Source organism: Astyanax mexicanus, chromosome 18, assembly GCF_023375975.1.
Source record: "Astyanax mexicanus isolate ESR-SI-001 chromosome 18, AstMex3_surface, whole genome shotgun sequence".
Taxonomy (NCBI): domain Eukaryota; kingdom Metazoa; phylum Chordata; class Actinopteri; order Characiformes; family Acestrorhamphidae; genus Astyanax; species Astyanax mexicanus.
The window spans coordinates 44,166,735-44,185,545 of NC_064425.1; the positions used below are offsets into that span (position 1 = coordinate 44,166,735).

The window sequence follows — 18,811 nt, forward strand, 5'->3', positions numbered from 1 at the left end:
TGGGATTGGACTGTTTTTATTTATTTATATTTTTTTTTCAGTAGTAAAGCACCACTGATCCATAGAAACCAGTATCCATATACGTGGAAATATGGATATACACAGGTATACAAAGTAGATCTGCACAATATATTGGTTGGTATATAATCATATAATCATTATTAATAGATACTTATACTGTGGAAAGCTCTGAAATTTAGCATTTATCCCTTTAAAAATAATTACAGTTTTTAAATGTGTGTCAATTATGATTTCTAATGAGTTTCTGGCAGCATTTTATTGCAGTAAAAATTATATATTTAAAAATATATATATAATATATTTATATATATATATATTTCATTTTTTTTTTCATTTTTTACCATCAATTCCAATTGTCAATCGAGACATTCCAGTGAATAACCATATATCACCTGTTTTTTTCTTTAATACTGTAAAAAATTGGTAGTAGTTAGCAGTTAGCACATTCGTCTCCCAGCACTGGGGTCTTGGGTTCAAGTCCCTATCTGGGTGGAGTTTCCATGTTTTCTGCATATGTATTGAATGTATGTATTATGTAATTATAAGCATCCTTCAATGCTTTGGGTAGTAAAATGACTGTTTATTTTAAGGCGCATTATGCGACACTAGTAAGGAACAGGGGTCTCACCATGTTTTTCTTCTAATTCTGCAGGTCTTTTTTAAAATAAATTTAGCTTAAATAAGTGCTGGATGTTAATCTACACAGATTTCTGTACTGAAAAGTGTTTATTTGAGTGAATAAAGCACTTTCGTTTATTTACAGTAAACTTTTCCAAATTTCCAGATTTTCACTAAGGCTGGGTGCAGCAGCATTAGCATTAGCAGCTAATCGCTAGCGCAAGCCACGGTTATTGCTAGTAAATGCTGCACAACAGTGCTAGCCTGTGGAACCTTGAGTGTTACCTTAAGCCAGGGTGATATAAGTTAGCGGTTTGTCCCACTTAGCTTGTTTTAACACGGTAAAAGCACAGGCTACAGTCCAATATACTCACCTGTGAGCGGCAAAAGAGCTAGCGCTTAGCGTGATTAACGGCTAACGCTAATACTGCTTCAGTCTCAGTGCTGGAGAACTTCAGTGAAACTCCTGTATAATGTGTTAACGAGAGCTAATTAATAATTCGTTAAGAGATTAATTAACCATTTAAAAAGTGTAAAAAGTATTTGTGACCGTTTTTGTAAAGTTTCACCCAAAAATTGATTTGAGATGGTATATTGATATATGGTTACACAATAGAAAAGCTCAGTTGTTATTTTATATTGTATGTAAATTTCTTTATAAACAATTATGGACAATTAAAAAATGCTCCATGTTTTTATATGTTATTTTTTTTTTTGAGTGGCAAGAAATTGACATATTTAGCAGAATGTATTGCAAATAAATGTTTTTCAAAGCAAATTATATTCATTTACATCCATCATACACACAATATACAAACATCATCATCATCATCATCATCATCATCATCATCATCATCATCATCATCAACACCATAAACCTTCTTAACACCCATAAAGCCAGTTCTAGTACAACTGACTAAAAAAAAAGTACTAAAATAAAAATTACAACATATAAAGTGGTTAAAAAAAAATATGACAAAAAGTGCTAAGAAAATGAACACGCACATAAAAGTCTCGTAAAATGCATCTGTTTTACATGAATATATGTATATATATATATATATATATATATATATATATATATATATATATATATATATATATATATATATATATATATATTGTATATTTTGTATCAGTAAATTGCTTTAATTTAAGTAAAATGGGAAAAAATAGTAATATTCACTACTGTCTCTTTCTTTCTCTTGGTAATCTTGGTAAATTGCTTTATTTTAAGCATCTAGAGAAAAAACAAACTTTTTATTTATTTATTTATTTATTTTATTATTTATTGCCTTTTTTCTTTCCTTTTGTATCAGTAAATTGCTTTATTTTAAGTAAAATCTACAGTAAGAAAATAACTGAGGTTATTTATTTATTTATTTATTTATTTATTTATTTGTATTTTCTTGATCAGAAAAAAAAAAACAAAAAAAAAAACAGGTGCCCCGGTTACTGTTCCCATTCAAAAAGGACAAAGAATCAACACATCTAAGAAATCTTTCATCTGCTCTTGTGAAAAGAATCAAACACAGTGAAGCTGGTCGACAAAAAAAAAAATACAAATAAAATGATTTAAAAAAAAATAACTTTGTCCTAAAAATAACGGGGAAATGGGATTTTTAAAAGGAGTGTTTTCAACCCAGTTAAAGAAACGGCTACATTCTTATTTGTGAAATGATTGCGTGATTATCTGAAATATCTGGCAACAGAGCGAGAAAACACTTTCAGTAACAGATTTAACAGGATTTTTATACTGCAGCAGAAATCAATTAGCCTTTAAACTAACGCCTGTAGAGACACACACACACACACACACACACACTTACACACAATTATACACACACACAAATACATTTTCCTGGCAAGCTCACAGATATGATGGTGTTTTAGGGCTAATTAGACATTTTAAAATAAAGCCATAATATTTTGAGATTAATTTTTATCTTTATTCTCTTTAGAGTCTATCATTTTTTGCACCTCTTTAAAATAAGTCTCTTTTATAAAGGGTTTATAAACAGTTAGACTTAATATGAGTCTATTAATAGTTATTAATTAGGTTATAAACCATTAATAAGCATGTCGTGTATACAAAATAGTAATTTAATAATTTATACTGTCTTATCTTACTTTGTCTTTCCCATTAGTCATCATCAATAACTGTTAATTACTGTTAATTAATTAAGTCTGTTGTTTAACTATAATAACATATAAAAAATGACTAAACTTACTTTCTATATTATTTTATTACACATGTTAAAAAAGACAATGTCACTAAAAATCATTGTCACTGTTGTTCGTTCTATATATGTGTTTGTTGTAAATATTTAAAAATAAATTCATGTTTTTAAGTATTTACAACTTAAAACCATTAATTAACCCCTTAACAGGCCAGGATTTTTGTCAATTGCGTAAATTTCTATCTATCTATCTATCTATCTATCTATCTATCTATCTATCTATCTATCTATCTATCTATCTATCTATCTATCTATCTATCTATCTATCTATCTATCTATCTATCTATCTATCTATCTATCTATCTATCTAGCATAAACTTAATTGTAATAGAAAAATAAAATCTGCTAATGTCAAAATATAATGAAAAAAATGATAAAATTGTTTCTTTCCTAAACTTTTAGTTTTAAAATCAACATTTTCCTGAATACAAATTAAACAGTTTATGTCTCCAAACCTTTAGTTTCGTTATGTTTGTCTACTTCTTCAAGTGTCCTGTAGGAGATTTTAAACCCTCATTTTTTTTTTTAGAATTAGAAATAAGTTATTTTATTACAGAAAAACGTGTTTTGTATCACCTACACCTGTAGCCTATATACGATACAAGGCATTTTAAAGGGTTAGGAAACTCTTTATACTTTGTAAACTATTTATAAACCCTTTATAAATGAGCTTCTAAAATAAATGAGCTTCTAAATGACTCTAAAGCGCCATCATGTCTGAGACACACAGCGATACGCAGAAAACCACGCGGTTTAACAGAAACGTAAAAAACCTCAAACCAAAAATAGCCTGAAAGTGTGTGTGAAGGTGTGAAGATGTGAAGGTGTGAAGGTGTGTGAAGGTGTATGCTGCTCGCCTTCCTTTCAGCTGCACATGCAGGGGTCTCGACCTCGACCCGGCAGGGGGTTTCAGCCGGGAGACCCTAACAGATGTATAGAGACACTAAAAAACAAAAGATCTTTCTTTAAAAAATAAAAAAAGATAAAAAAAAGAAATTAAAAAAGTGCCCATATGCCCCCTGAGCTCAGCTGCCAGCCTGACTTTTATAAGGGCAGCGTTTAACTGCAATAACGGGGCCCAAGCACCTGAACCTGACGCGCTCGTAATGATATCGAGGATGGAAAAAGGATGAATAGAGAGATAGAGAAAGAAAAGAGAGATAGAGAGATGTCATAGATTATCTTTTTTAATCTTCTGAAGCCTATTTCTTATTTTTATTAATATTATTTAATTATTTTAATCCTAAAGCACCAACTATTCTGACTATTTGGTAACCATATAGTCTAGCATATACTATGGAGTCCCACAGGGTTCTATATTGGGGTCTATGAAACTATCTTAAAATCATATTATTGCACTAATGTAGTTATTGGAGAATTAAAGTTAAAAAATGAGGGCTGGTTACATAGAGGGTCTTGCTATTGAAGCTACTTAAAAAAAAGCTTCCTTAAAAATAAAATGATAAAACAATTAATTTGTAAGTAGAAAGATTCAATATGGCTCTTTTTTAAAAAAACCTTATTTAACCTTAAGAATGGCTACTGAGTTGTTTATTTATTTATTTATTTATTTATTTATTTATAGGTTATACCAATACAGTGTTTTTTTTTTGGGTTAAAAAATGTTTTTTTTTTTTTTTATGAAAAATTATCTTTAAAGAACTTTTAATTTACTTTTTAAGGGAAAAATGTGTATAGACTGCATGTGTTTTGATTTTCTAAGTGAAAATAAACTTATGTTTTATGTTTATCATGCAACTTAAAAGTGTTAAACAAACCAAAACACTCTGTGAAGCATTTAGATGCTCTTATCTTACAGTTTCTGAGGCTGGTAACTCTGATAAACTTATCCTGTACAACAGAGGAAACTCTAGCTCTTCCTTTTTCTGGAGCGGTCCTGATTAGTGCCAGTTCCATCATTATGTTTTTATCATTTTATCATCATTTCTGTTTTTGACTGAGAAAATCCAGCCAAGATGTGCAAAGCTGTCATCTAATCTAAAATATAAAACATAATTTTAATTTGTTTAACACCTTTTTTCTGTTGTTTGCTAAACTATGTTCTATGTTTTACTTCATAGATTTGGTGACTTTAGTCAGTTTTATCAAAGAATGCCCAATTTTTTTTAATAAAATTAGCACTGTGTTATAGATATAGATGTTCAGAGGTTTTATTGCTTAACTGTTTGCCTTGATTTATGAGTAATGCGGACTAATGTGCCACATAAATGTTTAACATAAAAAAGGTAACACTTTATAATAACTTAAAAATGAATATATTTTTAACTAATGATCAGTAGATGTGAACAAAACATTTATATTAAAAATGTTAGCAAATTATTAGCTCATCAGAATTTGAACATTAATAAATTGCTAGTAAATGTGAATTTTAAACCGGGAAAATATTTTTATCAATTGCAGGTTATGTTGCATTTTAATGCATTCATTAGTATTTACCAATGTGATAGAAACTTTTTAGTTTCTTAAAATGTGAAAAATAACAGTTATTAATCATTAGTTAATGGTTTATTAATGGAAGTTATTATAAAGTGTTACCAAAATAAAAATTAAAACAGTCAGACAGAAACAGTGTGGCAGTGGTGGAACTTATTTCTCTCTCTCTCTCTCTCTCTCTCTCTCTCTCTCTCTCTCTCTCTCTCTCTCTCTCTCTCTCTCTTTGTTTTCTTTAGTTCCTGATGTAGGAGATGATAAACACAGAAAGAAGACTCTGTGCATTCATTTAAACCCGACCCGTCTGCAGGCATGCGTAAAATCTCCTGACAGCTGGAGAAAAACAGGCTGGAGGAGCTGCAGGGATCTGCTGGAGTTAGTGGAGGTGTGGAACAGTAGGAGGGTCTGGGGTGGGATTGTGTGTTTTATGGGTTTATGAGCCCCGTCCCTGATAAAGATCCAGGAGAAGAAGAAGAAGAAGAGCGTTGGTGTTTTTTTTTTTAGATTCCTCCTTTTTCCACCTGATCCACCGGAACAGCGTAGACCCTGCAGGAAAAGAAAGAAAAAGAAAATATATATATATATACTGTAAATAAAACCATAATCTTGATTTTCATAATCACATAATTCAGTGGCAACTTCATCGATTGGTGTGGTTGCACCTCAGGAGTGTTGCTGTGGTACAAGTGTTGGTTGTTAAGGTGTTGCTACAGTAAATGGTGTAATGCAAATATGTTTGGATGATAGAGTTGTGTGCACAAGCTGTTGGCTAAATGATGGACTTAAAAAAACATTTGGCTAAACGATGAAATCCAACATTTTGATAAAGGACGGACTTCAAAACATCTTGCTAAAACTTGGAGCTCAAAAGCTTTTGGGTAAATGATGAAATCCAAAAACATTTGTACATTTGGGTAAATGATGGACTTTAAAAACATTTGGCTCAAAGTTGGAATCCAAAAAACATTTGGCTAAATGGTGGATACCAAATACAAGTAGCTAAATGATGGACTTTAAAAACATTTGACTAAATGATGAAATCACAATAAATTGGGTTAACTAATGGACTTCAAAAACATTGGGCTAAACGATGGACTTCAAAAACATTAGGCTAAATTATGAAATCAAAAACATTTAGCTACATTATGGAATTTAGAAACATTTGACTAAATGATGAAATCCCAAAACAACATTTGGACAAATGATGGAGTTCAAAAACATTAGGCTAAAAAATGGAGTTCAAAACATTTGCTAAAGGTTGGAGTTCAAGGCAACATTTTATTAAATGTTAGGTTTCAAAATAATGATGATGATGAAGTTCAAAAACATTTGGCTACATTATGGAATTCAAAACAATTGGCTAAATGTTAAAACCACAAAACATTTGGTTAAATGTTAAGAGTTCAAAAACATTTGTCAAAATGCTGAGCTTGTTTGGGTAAATGATGGACTTTTAAAACATTTAGCTACTTTGTGGAATCCAAAAACAACATTTGTATAAATGATGAACTTCAAAACATTTGGATAAAGTTTAAACACATTTGACTGAATGCTGGAATCACAAAGTCAGCAATTAGTGAAAATAAGGCTTTGCTGTGACAATAACAATGTACAGCTCAATGTTCAACAACTATTTACTCAACCACTTTGAGAAATGATTTCTGTCAGCCGGCTAAACGTTAATTACAGGTGATTGATTTTCACTAACTTGCACTAACTTGTTGGTGAAATGTCAACTAGTAGGTGGTGCAGGTTACAAACACACACCATTACTGCCAGCGCTCACTCCGACTTCAGGTTTGAATAGAGGAGCGTTTAATCATTTCTCTGAATGAATGGCTCTTATTGTGAGAAGAATGTGACATATTTAGGCTGTTTAAACAGTGCAGACACAGCTGGGTTCATTCTGTTCACATAAACATCATTTTTCCCTCCTTTGATGAATTAAATTGAGAGGTCCGTGCTTTTCCCGCAGGACTGAACAAGCTTTACCAACAGGGGGAAAAATAACAGAAATAGACGTTTTGTTGATTTTGTTGAAATAGGTCAATTTTAAGTGTGTCATTAGTGTTAAAACTTTAAAAACTAAAAAAAAAAAACTTTAATTTTGTAAAAACTAACTGCAATGTTTCTGACAGGAGAAGGATCAGCATCAGGACAAGCGCATGCCTCCTCCGATACTTCCGAAGTCTCAATTTTACACCTCTTTTCTACCAGTTCAGCATCACTACACACTAGACGTCTTTACCAACCAGCATCATATAAAAAAATAATGCGGGAGGAGAGCGCCCCCTACTTATCCAGAAGTACATCCCTTTCAGATAGCTTCCTCTTACAGCGTCCACAGTTAATCCTGTTGGATGTGGTTGGTCCTTCTTGGTGGTATGCTGCTGACATTACCCTGGATACCGTGGCTCTTGATGCTGCATCACAAAGACTTGCTGTCTTGGTCACAGATGCTTCAGCAAGACGTGCACCAACAATTTGTCCTCTTTTGAACTCTGGTGTGTCTCCCATAATGTTATAGTGTGCATTGCAATATTTAGAGCAGAACTGCTCAAAGCTCTTACTCTGCTAATTGAACCTTCACACTCTGCTCTTACTGGTGTAATGTGCAATTAATGAAGATTGAACACCAGGCTGCTCCAATTTAGCCATGAAACCTAAAATCCCACACTAAAATAACGACAGGTTTTTCAGTTTCATTGTCCAAATTCCTGTAGATGACACAAGTTGAGGATGGGTCTTGTTCTTCTGCTCTTCTGCACACGGGGGTCTTTATCCATCATTTTTTATATCAGTCTGATTGGCTTTGCCTCAACAGATTGTTTACAGAGCCTACGGCACATCCCGTCATCATGCTACGCTGCTCATATTTACAAAATGCAAATTACAGTAAAGGTCAGGCGTACAGTTTATTCTGTGTTACGTGGTGCAATGATGAAAAAAAAAGGCAAGGAACTTGGTGACAGACGTCCGCAGTGTGGTTATGAAAACAGCTCTGAAAGAGCGACAAACAGAGGCTTTGCTATCATCACTCCAATTGCTTCATCTTGGGAACATTCCCGAATGGATTTCTCAAAAGCCTCTCAGCGCAAAGGTCACTGTTTAATGGTTGAGCAAGTTTCACATTTAAACACTCTGTCCAACACTTAAGATTATCTCAAAACTATGATGGTTTGGGAAACTGGGTCCTGTCCTAGTCTAGAGACTTAAAAATAGATACTTTTGGAGATTCGTTACTGCAAGCAAAAGACGTTTGGTTGTCTGGTTGTCTGGTTGCACTGGAGCAGAGCTTTTCCAAAAGTACTGTAAGATCTCATGCAGTGGTCAGTACCAACCAAATATTCTCCAATGAGGGGCAACAATTAAACTGATGACTGGTTCATAGGCAACCTTAAAGAGTTTGAGAAGGTCTGGTGCTAACATCTTGATACTAAATACTACAGGATGTCCTTCGGAGGTCATTAAACTCCTCTCAGTTCAGGTAATCAAACAAGCAACCATCTTTCAGAAGAAGTTAAGGGTTAGGTGCCTTGACAAAGGGCAATTTTTTCAAGTCCTATCAGCTGCAGAACCTGTGGAGCAGTTGAGGGATGATGTCTTGACACTTTTGTCAAGTCCTGTCAGTTTAGAGCATCAAAACAATGACCTCCTGGTTGCAATTGGGTTCATTTAACAAAGTGGACCCCAGAAGCATTTCAAGGTTGGTGTCTTGAAACAGGGCACTTCATTCAAGTCTTGTCGGTTTAGGGGACCGAACCAGCAACCTTCTTGTTGCAAGGAAGCCTATTCTACAAAAACAGTGTAGCTGTTGGACCTGGGCAGCAGTTGGAGGGTAAATGTCTTTAAAGGGGCATTTCAGTCAAGTCCTAACAGTTAAGGGAAACCAAACCAAACCAGCAATCTCCTGGTGGATTGCATCTCTAGCTGCAGCACTCCAAAAGCAGTTGAGGACATCAGTTAAGTCATGGTATGAAACCAATCACCTTCTTGTCACAAGGTCTCTTGCATTGGATCTTGGACAAAGTTTCAAGGAATCTAGGGATCAAACCAGTCACCTTCTGGTTGCAATTGAGCTCACCCTACAAAGCAGTGGGTAGTTTTAGCTATAGGAGGTGGAGAGCAGTTGGGGGTCTGGGGATCTAATCAATGACGTCCTGGTCGCAATTGAGCTTACTCCACAAAGAAGTGGCCAGATCTAGCTGTAGAACCAGAGTAGCAGTTAAGGGAGTGCGTCTTGGACAAAGGTCCAAGGGATCTAGGAATCAAACCAGTCACCTTCTGGTTGCAAAAGAGCTCACTCTATACGAAGCAGCCTGTAGCTGTAGAATCTGGGGAGCAGTTGAGTTGGTTGGTGTTGGGTTTAAGAGATCAAGGGATCAAACCAGTGACCTTCTGGTTGCAATTGAAGGACCTGGGGACCATTCAGGTATCTGGGGGAGAAGTTAAGGGTGGCATCTTGGAGAAAGGTTCAAGGGATCAAGGAATGAAACCAGTGACCTTTCGGTCACAAAAAAAACTTATCCTACAATACTGCTACTTAAACCTCCAGCCCACGGCTCCTTGAGGTGAACACTGAGTTTATTTGAACCCTGTTGACCATGTTCACAGCAGGAATCTGCAACTTGCCTGTATTACGCGTTTCATGCATTTATTTATATATTTATTTCACTTTTATTAGCTTTCATTGTATCCGTCATCTCTCGGCATGCTTGGAAAGGACTATGTGCCCCAGCAGGCTCAGTGTTGATCCACAAACGCTTCGGGTTGCTGCGCGATTAAGCCGCTTTTCAGATGCCCTATCTCTCAACACCGGAGAAAAAACACCAGCTCAGCGAACTCCATTCCCTAGAGGTAACCTGTAATCCTGCACAAGAATTTAACCTCGGCACAAGAGAGAAGCAAGAAAGAGCCAGACAAAGCGAGAAAGAACGAGGGATGAAGGGGTCATTACTGTCATGTAGACAGACAGATAGACAAATATGAAAAGTGATGGACAGACTGACGCAGAAAGTTGTAGAAGCAGCTTGTGGCTCAGCGGGAAGCGCGGAGTCTGAAGCTGCTGTTTAAGGGAAAAATGCTTTATAGATTTTGTCTATTCCTCTCTTTCTATCTTATCTTTCTATTTCCATGTTGTCTGTTGTACCTTTCAATGCTTCCTTCTATTTGTTCACCCTGTCTGTCTCTTTCTTACCTTCCCTTTACCCCACTTATCTTAGTCTTTTCCTCTTTTCTTGTGTTTTCCATCTACCTTTCTTCTTGTTTTGTCTCAATCCCTTCTTTTTTCCCTCATTTATCTTTATATCCTTTTAAGCTTTTTCTTCTTACTTTCTGTCCCCCTCTCTCTCTGGTACATTCTCATATAATTTACTCTTGTAACTCTTCCTTGTTTCCTTCCCTTGTTCTCTCTCTTTTCTTTTACTCTTTCTTTGTCCATTCCCTCCCTTCTTCCCCAGCTCTCTTTTTCATGTTTTACTTTTGAATTTTTCTTCATATATAATTATTCTCCAACTCTTTCTTTCTATCCTCCCTCTTTCACTCTTGAATTCCTCATCACTCTCTTATTCATTCCTTCTGTTCTTCCATCTTTTTTTTCTACTCATGCCTACTTTTCTTCTTCCATCTTTCTCTTATTCCTTCCTTAATCCCTATACCATCACCCTTTGTTTCTCTTCTGCATCTCTGTTCTTCTATTTCTCTCACCTTTCCCTTTTCTTTCTTTTCTCCCTCCCTCTCTCTCTTGTCTTCCACTCCTTCTTAGTCTGTTCCTTCCTTTTTTCCCCATTGTATTTATGTTTTACTCTTTGTATTTCACTGTTCAGTATTTCCCGATTTCTAATTATCCTTCTTTTTCTCCCTCACTTTTTCATTCTTTAATTCTCCATAACTCTCTCTCTCTCTCTCTTACTGTTTTCTCTACGTCTCCTTATCATTCTTTCTCTCCTTCCTTCTTTTATCCCCCCTTTGCCTTTTTCTTGTTCTTTGTCTCTATTCTGCATCTCTTTTTTCTCTCTTTCTTTCACCTTTACATTTTCTTCCTTTTCTACCTCTCTTCACCCTTTCCTTCCCAGTCTCTCTTCTCTCTTTGTTTCTCATTCCCCTTTGTTCTTCTGTCTCTTTCCCCACTTATGTTATGTTACTTCTCTTTCTCCTTCATTCTCTTTTTCTTTCTTTTACTCCCTCTCACATCTCATATCTCATTTGCTGTTTGTCTCTCCACCACTCCTTCTTTTCCTCTTTCACTATACATCTTACCCTCTCTCTCTCTCACTCCCCCTCTCTCTCTCTTTCACTCCCTCTCTCTCGCTCACTCTCTTGTTGAGCAGGTCGTGTATCACCCCTCCCAGCTTTAGTGACAAACTGAAACTGATTACTGTGCAAAACAGGCGCACAAGGCAAACACACACTCCCACACACACATACACACACCCACACACACACAAACAGCACTGAAAAACCAAGCACAAGACGAAGCAGGAAATGTTAAAAAAAGAAAAGGAACAGCACTCTGTGTCTCGTTCATAACTCAACATTTTCAGAATAAGAACAACACAATTATAAACGACCTCCTTCCACAGCTCTGATGAATACGCTGATTAAGGAGATGAAAGATAGAGGGGATCTGAGTTCAGGAAAAGTTACTTTCAGTAACTTCTAAAATACTTCTTAATCTTAAGCTTTTCATCATATTGTCTTGAAGGAAACAACTGTTATAACCATATAATTAATATATAGTTTGGCCATATATTTGGCTTTGTATTGAATTAAACCCTGTTGAGCATCTGTGGGGCATCCTCAAAACAGTTCACCTGATGTATCTATCATCATTAATCAGCTCTGATTTACCATGGAATAGAGGCATATAATTTTTATGTTGTGTTAATTTTTAATCAAATAACATTTATCAGGGATGTTAAACAAATGTTTTAAATTGCAGTTTCTTTGCAGCTTTTTTTGCTAAAAGCAAGACAAAATATATTTGAGCTCATCAATTTATGAAATGGTAAAAAAAAATGCTAAATTAATGAAAACCTGAGAAAAACCTGAGTGTTCGGTATTCATCCTTCAGCCAAAAGGTTCAGTTTGTTGGGTTTCAGTCTAAACTTTTAATTTCAGCAGGAATTCATTTCCAAAGTGAATATTATTAATTTAAGCTTCCAGGAAAAGACATTGGTACGCTACATTTCTTTTTTGTCTTTTTTTTTTTTTTTTTTTCATTTTTCACTTTTTGATGGTTTTTGGCAGTTTTTTTTTCTTTGATAGCCAGTTTCTTAAAGTCTTTCTTAAAATCCAGCAGAGATGTAAAATATACAACTTATTTTATATGCTTTGTTTATTTATTTATTTATTTTACTATACAGCTCTGGAAAAAAAATACGAGACCACTTTCTGAGACCAGTTTCTGAATCCGTTTCTTTGATTTTGCTATTTATAGGTTTATGCTTGATTAAAATGAACATTGTTGCTTTATTCTATAAACTACAGACAACATTTCTTCCAAATTCCAAAAAAAAATATATAGCATTTATTTGCAGAAAATGAGAAATGGCTGAAATAACAAAAAAAACGATGCAGAGCTTTCAGAAAACAAGTTCATATTCATAAAGTTTTAAGAGTTCAGAAATCAATATTTGGTGGAATAACCCTGGTTTTTAATGACAGTTTTTGTCATGCATCTTGGCATCATGTTCTCCTCTTTCTCCTCCACCAGTCTTACACACTGCTTTTGGATAACTTTATGCTGCTTTACTCCTGGTGCAAAAAATCAAGCATATCAGTTTGGTGGTTTGATGGCTTGTGATCATCCATCTTCCTCTTGATTATATTCCAGAGGTTTTCAATTTGGTAAAATCAAAGAAACTCTTGTATTTTTTTCTTGTATCTTGTAAACTCTTGTATTTTTTTCTCCAGAGCTACAGTAAATATATATATATATACACCTACGCTATTGTCTGATACTGTGTCTCTCCTGCACAGGAACAGGTCGGGGCTGTTCTGCTGTGTCAGATAGCATCGTGATGGAGTGAGCTGATTTTTTGGCTCGGCGGTGTTCTGCTGTTCTTGCTCTCTTTTCTTCTCTGAAAGGTGTGCTGTGGAGCACGTTTCTGAGAGCAGGTCACGTCATGTTCTGCCTCGTCCGGCGCTGAAACTCTTCTCGTGTTGTGTTTGCTGCGGTTGCTGTTGACAGCGAGGGGCCCGAGGGATACGTGACTCAGGCCTGCATTCACACAGGGCACGGCTAAAGTGTTAGCCCTGATGCTCAGCTCGGGGTTTTCTATCCATAACAGTTTAATCAGAAGTTTAGTAATGAACCACGGCTGTCGTTAGTGTGGAAGGAGCCAGCGTTGCACGATATATGATGTATATTTCGCACCCTATAATTTTCCAGTCAGTGCATCTTATGTATGAATTCTACCAGTGAGGTATTAAGAAACAGTAAAGACACTTTACAGTGTCTTACAGTTTTAGGTTACTTCCCCAGCAATGAAACTAGAGCAGTATTAGCATTAGCCACTAACCGCACTTTAGATCTGTCATCACTCAGAGGTGAGTATTATCAGCCTATAGCCTTCTGCTAACCCTGGCTATAGCACTACTAGAGCAGCATTAGTATTTACCGCTAAACTTGCTAAATTCTAGCTCATTCGTCATTTAAAGGGCGAGTATTTTCAGCCTGTAGCCTTCTGCCAACCCTGGCTTGAACTGCTGGAGCCGCATTAGCATTAGCATTAGCCACTAAACTTGCTAAATTCCAGCTCATTCGCCGTTTAGAGGTGAGTATTTCGGCCTGTAGTCTGTAGTGCGTTTACCGTGTTAAAACAAGTTACGTGGGACGAACCGCTAGCTCATATTGCCCTGGCTTCCCAGAACACTCAGGGTTCCTCAGTGTAGCGCTCTTGGGTGGCATTTACTTGCGCTTACCACGGCTAGCTTTAGCGATTAGCCGCTAATTCTAATACCAATGCTGCTGCACCCAGCCTTAGTGGAAATCTGGACTTCTTAGATTACTGTAAATAATTTACCCAAATAAACAGGAGGTTTTTCAGGAGAAAAATCTGTGTAGATTAACTTCAAGCGCTTGTTTGACTTTAAAAGAAAATGTTTTAAAGTCAGGGCTTAAAAAAAGGATTAAGCGGCTAATTATTGACTGTTGTCAGGGTTTTAATCAGTCAGTGGTGCACCAACAGAAATGTATCTATACACACCTCACTTCCAGACCATTTGTAAACTCTGACACTATTCTAACGGTGAGTCTGCAAAGTGTAAAAATAGACTGTCGACGAGGTGTAAGATAGCGATGAGCTTTGCTAAGCACCTTCCGCAGGTTGTACAATAGGATAGGGCCCACTGTGTTTTATTTTCCATCAACGGTTGCCAAATCTGTACTAACCGTGTAGGCAGGCCGCAGCCAGGGCCGAGTGTGCAAATTAATACAAAATCCTCTCACCATGCTAGTGCCAGTAATTTAGTTGTGTTCTCTTCTCTCGTTCAGTTGAAGATTATCCATTCTCCTCCCTCTCTCTCTCCCTCTCTCTCCCTCTCTCTCTCCCTCTCTCTCTCCCTCTCTCTCTCCCTCTCTCTCTCTCTCACACATTCACAGACAGATTTCTCGCTCTTATGAGTTATTTCCATGTTAAGAGCTTCCGCCATGCTCTGTTTGCCTTGTACTTTTCTCGCATGTTTAAATTATTCATGAAGAAACAAAATAGTTCTCACCCTTGTTCCCTGTTTTTCAGATGGCGTCGGAACAGAAGAACCGCTGCAGGCGAAAAAAGAAAAGAGAGAGAGAGAGAGAGAGAGAGAGAGAGAGAGAGAGAGAGAGAGGGAAAAAAACAAGTGTTAAACTTTAACAAGCGTTGAAGTTCTCAGTTCCCTACAGCAGGATTATCCGGCCACAGAGGCTCCAGAAGGATTTAAGAGGTTTATCACACATTTACAGATTATATCTCGCACTGTGTTTCTGCTCATGAGGGGCTGTGTTAGTGTTTGGTAATCATGGTCAGTGTGAAAAACACACATTTTACCTAAACAACCTTTTATCTGTATTTTCAGCTCCACTGATCAGATACTGTATATGTAGCATGGTTGTAGTTCTATACAACAATTACATTATTATTATTATTATTATTATTATTATTATTATTATTATTATTATTATTATTATTATTATTATTATGTTTGCGCATTGTAAAGCAACCTAGCAACTGCTTAGCAAAAAATAACCACCACAACTCCTTAGCAACCACCTAGCACATGCTTAGCAACACCATATCAAAGATTCAGCAACCACTTAGCAACACCTAAGCAACCACCACAGACACCATAACAACACCTTTGCAACCACCTAGCAATCCCTTAGCAACACCTTAGCAAACACCTAGCAATCATTAGAAACACCTAAGCAACCACCATAGCAACCAGCATCATGCGTTTTCCTCAGAAATTATTATTATTATTATTATTATTATTATTATTATTATTATTTTGGTTGCGCATTGTGGAGCAAACTAGCAATTGTTTAGCAAATCATAACAACCACCACAGACACTATGGCAACACCTTAGCAACCACCTAGCAACTCCTTAGCAACCACCTAGCATCTGCTTAGCAACACAATATCAACGCTTTACAAACCACCGAGCAACACCTAAGCAACCACCACGGACACCATAACAACACCTTAGCAACCACCTAGCAAGCACTTAGCAACACCTTAGCAACCACTACAGACACCATAGCAAACACCTAGGAACTATTAGACACGCCTAAGCAACCACCATTGTAACCAGCATCACATGTTTTCTTCACAAATTATTATTATTATTATTATTATTATTATTATTATTATTATTATTATTATTATTATTATTATTATTATTATTATTATTATGGTTGTGCATTGTGAAGCAACCTAGCAACTGCTTAGCAACACCATAGCAACGACCATGGATACCAGAGAAACTCCATAGCAACCACCTAGCAACTGCTTAGCATCACCATAGCAACCACCATGGATCCCATAGCAACGCTTTTTATCAATCACCCAGCAACACCTTAGCAAGCACCATGGATACCATAGCAACGCCTTAGCAACCACCTAACAACACCTTAGCAACCATTGCTTATGGCGACATCATTGTGTTCTATCGAATTATAAAACTAAAGTCCTCGTATGTGGACGTCATTTTTAACAGAAACTACATCATTTAAAAAGGTAATTCTTTGTTTCTACACTAATTAGGTGCCAACTAGCCCAAAAAAAACCAAAACATTTTTTTACACTTCCTACACTTTTAAACACAGTGTTTTCTGTAGGATGAGCGGCACAGATGTCACACGTGCAATATATGTAGTTGCACGGCCTGACGAGCAGTGAATGCTACACATATGAAAAATATATAATAATCCAGTCAAATATACTAGATAACACAGGTGTATTCCTTACCTAGAACAGCTACGATGGTCAGGGCCACCACACTCACTGCTGCTATGATGATAATGGTGGTGGTTCCATCTGCAACAAGATAAGCAGAGACACACGACAATGAGAAATTTTTTATCTGCTATTAAAGCACAGTGTAAAATTTACAGTATATAGACCATTTTGCTGTTTATATGTGACACAAAGAGACGTTTTTACCTTCATCTTTAGATCCTTGTTTCTGGGAATTTCCTGAAATGTACAAACAAATCAATTTACACAATAGCCATCAGCCATTGGTAGGGTTGCAGCGGTAACCGGTTTCACGGTATACCATGGTATTAAAATGCACGGTTATCATACCGTGTGTGTTTGCTTATTACCGGTAAAACGCATGCCAGCGGACAAACTCACCCGCGCATGCGCAACTCTGCTCCGCTTCAGCTTCTCAGCATACAGCGGTGAGAACAGCAGAAAGTGCATCAGACTAAACAAATCTCCATCCGCCTAAAAAAAGGCTAAACTAAAATCAGCAGTGTGGGACTATTTCGGAGACCCGCCGAACGCACCCGAGGATGGTTATCCGATTTGTGATCAATGTGGCCGTAAAGTCACAGCTAAAGGTGAACATACGTTCATACCTATTCTCCCATCTCCGAGAACACCACCCCGCTGTGCAGCGCAAAGTATGTGTTTACTTTATAATTTTAATCTGAACCTAAATAAAACCTCTTTGTAGTCATGCACAACCCATGCGGTAAGCGCCCGCAAAAGCGCTGAGTTATCCGAAATTTGGGCACGCAGGTGCCGGCGTGAAGTGCGTGCTACGATGGATTCACGTGTCCGTGTAAAGGTCCTGGCCGGACTGGATGTGAAAGACGCCATTCATTTACATGCGTTCATTTTCTAATTCTGACGTGCCTGTTTTTCATATGTTAAAACCAGACTCGCTGTGAAAGCCTTAAAATAGAAATCTCTATTGTGAGGATCATGTCAGAAATAAATCCCCTCTTTCTGCAGTATCTGGTTATATACCAACTTGGCAGTAAAACGGACGTTTATAACAGTTGTTGATCAGACACTGACCCAGGCTCAGTTTATCAGATAATAAATAATTTAAACTTAAATAATTGTACTGAATATTTTAAATACAGGATCTTTACTTCTTAGAGTACATGTAATGTGTATAACGTGTGTGTGTATGTGTGTATATATATTATATATATTTATATATATATATATATATATATATATATATTTTATATACACTCTTAATGCCCTTAAGAGTAGTGCAAAAACCTGGTTTCCTTCACCTGATGGTGTACACCTTATTTTTTTTTTTTAAGGAGACATTAAAATTATAATTGTTCCAGGTTTCTACAATAAATAGTTAATTGAACAAAAAACCTTTGTTGTAATTTCTTTAAGGGTGATACCGTGATAACCGTGATACCGCGGTATTTTCTGAGACGGTTATCATACCATGAAAATCTCATACCGTTGCAACCCTAGCCATTGGTCACACCCTAAATAAAACTCTAAATAAAGTTTTTTGAGGTAGAGTCACCTGGAATTCAGGCTGCTTTCAGTTAACAGCTGTGCTGAACTCGTCAAGAGTTAATTAAACTTGAATTTCTTGTCTCTTAATGTTTAATGTTTGAGAGCATCAGTTAAAGTAAAGTAGTGAAGAGGTAGAGTTACAGGTATACAGTGAACAGTGAATATTTGAGTAATGTTCTAATCCAGATTATGAGAAGCAACAACTACTCAACTAAAATTAATTTTAAGTGCTTTGAAAGTATTCTCAATTGCAGTCACAAAGAACATCAAAAACGGCATGATGAAACTGGCTCTCATCAGGGCAGCCCCAGGAAAGACATGTGTTCCTTCATAGTCTGGATCACTTCCCAATTCATGTACTATTTTGTACATTTTAAAAGAGTTATGTTAATTTTTAATCAAATCTCATTTATCTGTGATGTTAAACAATTGTTTTAAATTGTAGTTTCTTTATGGCTCTTTCTTTAAAAGCCTACACTACATTTCTCTTCTGTCA

At 36.2% G+C, this 18,811-nt stretch overlaps 1 protein-coding gene across 1 annotated transcript in view; it reads right to left on the reverse strand.

Annotated features, from left to right (window-relative positions):
- Nucleotides 1-1,898: 1,898 nt before the first annotated feature.
- si:dkey-262k9.2 (uncharacterized) overlaps nucleotides 1,899-18,811 on the reverse strand; it is a 50,542-nt gene continuing 33,629 nt past the window's right edge. The window contains exons 6-9 of the mRNA XM_049467071.1: nucleotides 16,975-17,007; nucleotides 16,780-16,848; nucleotides 15,051-15,093; nucleotides 1,899-5,876 (exon numbers count right to left, since the gene is read on the reverse strand). Coding sequence (XP_049323028.1) covers nucleotides 5,831-5,876; nucleotides 15,051-15,093; nucleotides 16,780-16,848; nucleotides 16,975-17,007 — 191 coding nt within the window. The 3' untranslated portion in view covers nucleotides 1,899-5,830. The remainder of the gene's footprint in view (nucleotides 5,877-15,050; nucleotides 15,094-16,779; nucleotides 16,849-16,974; nucleotides 17,008-18,811) is intronic.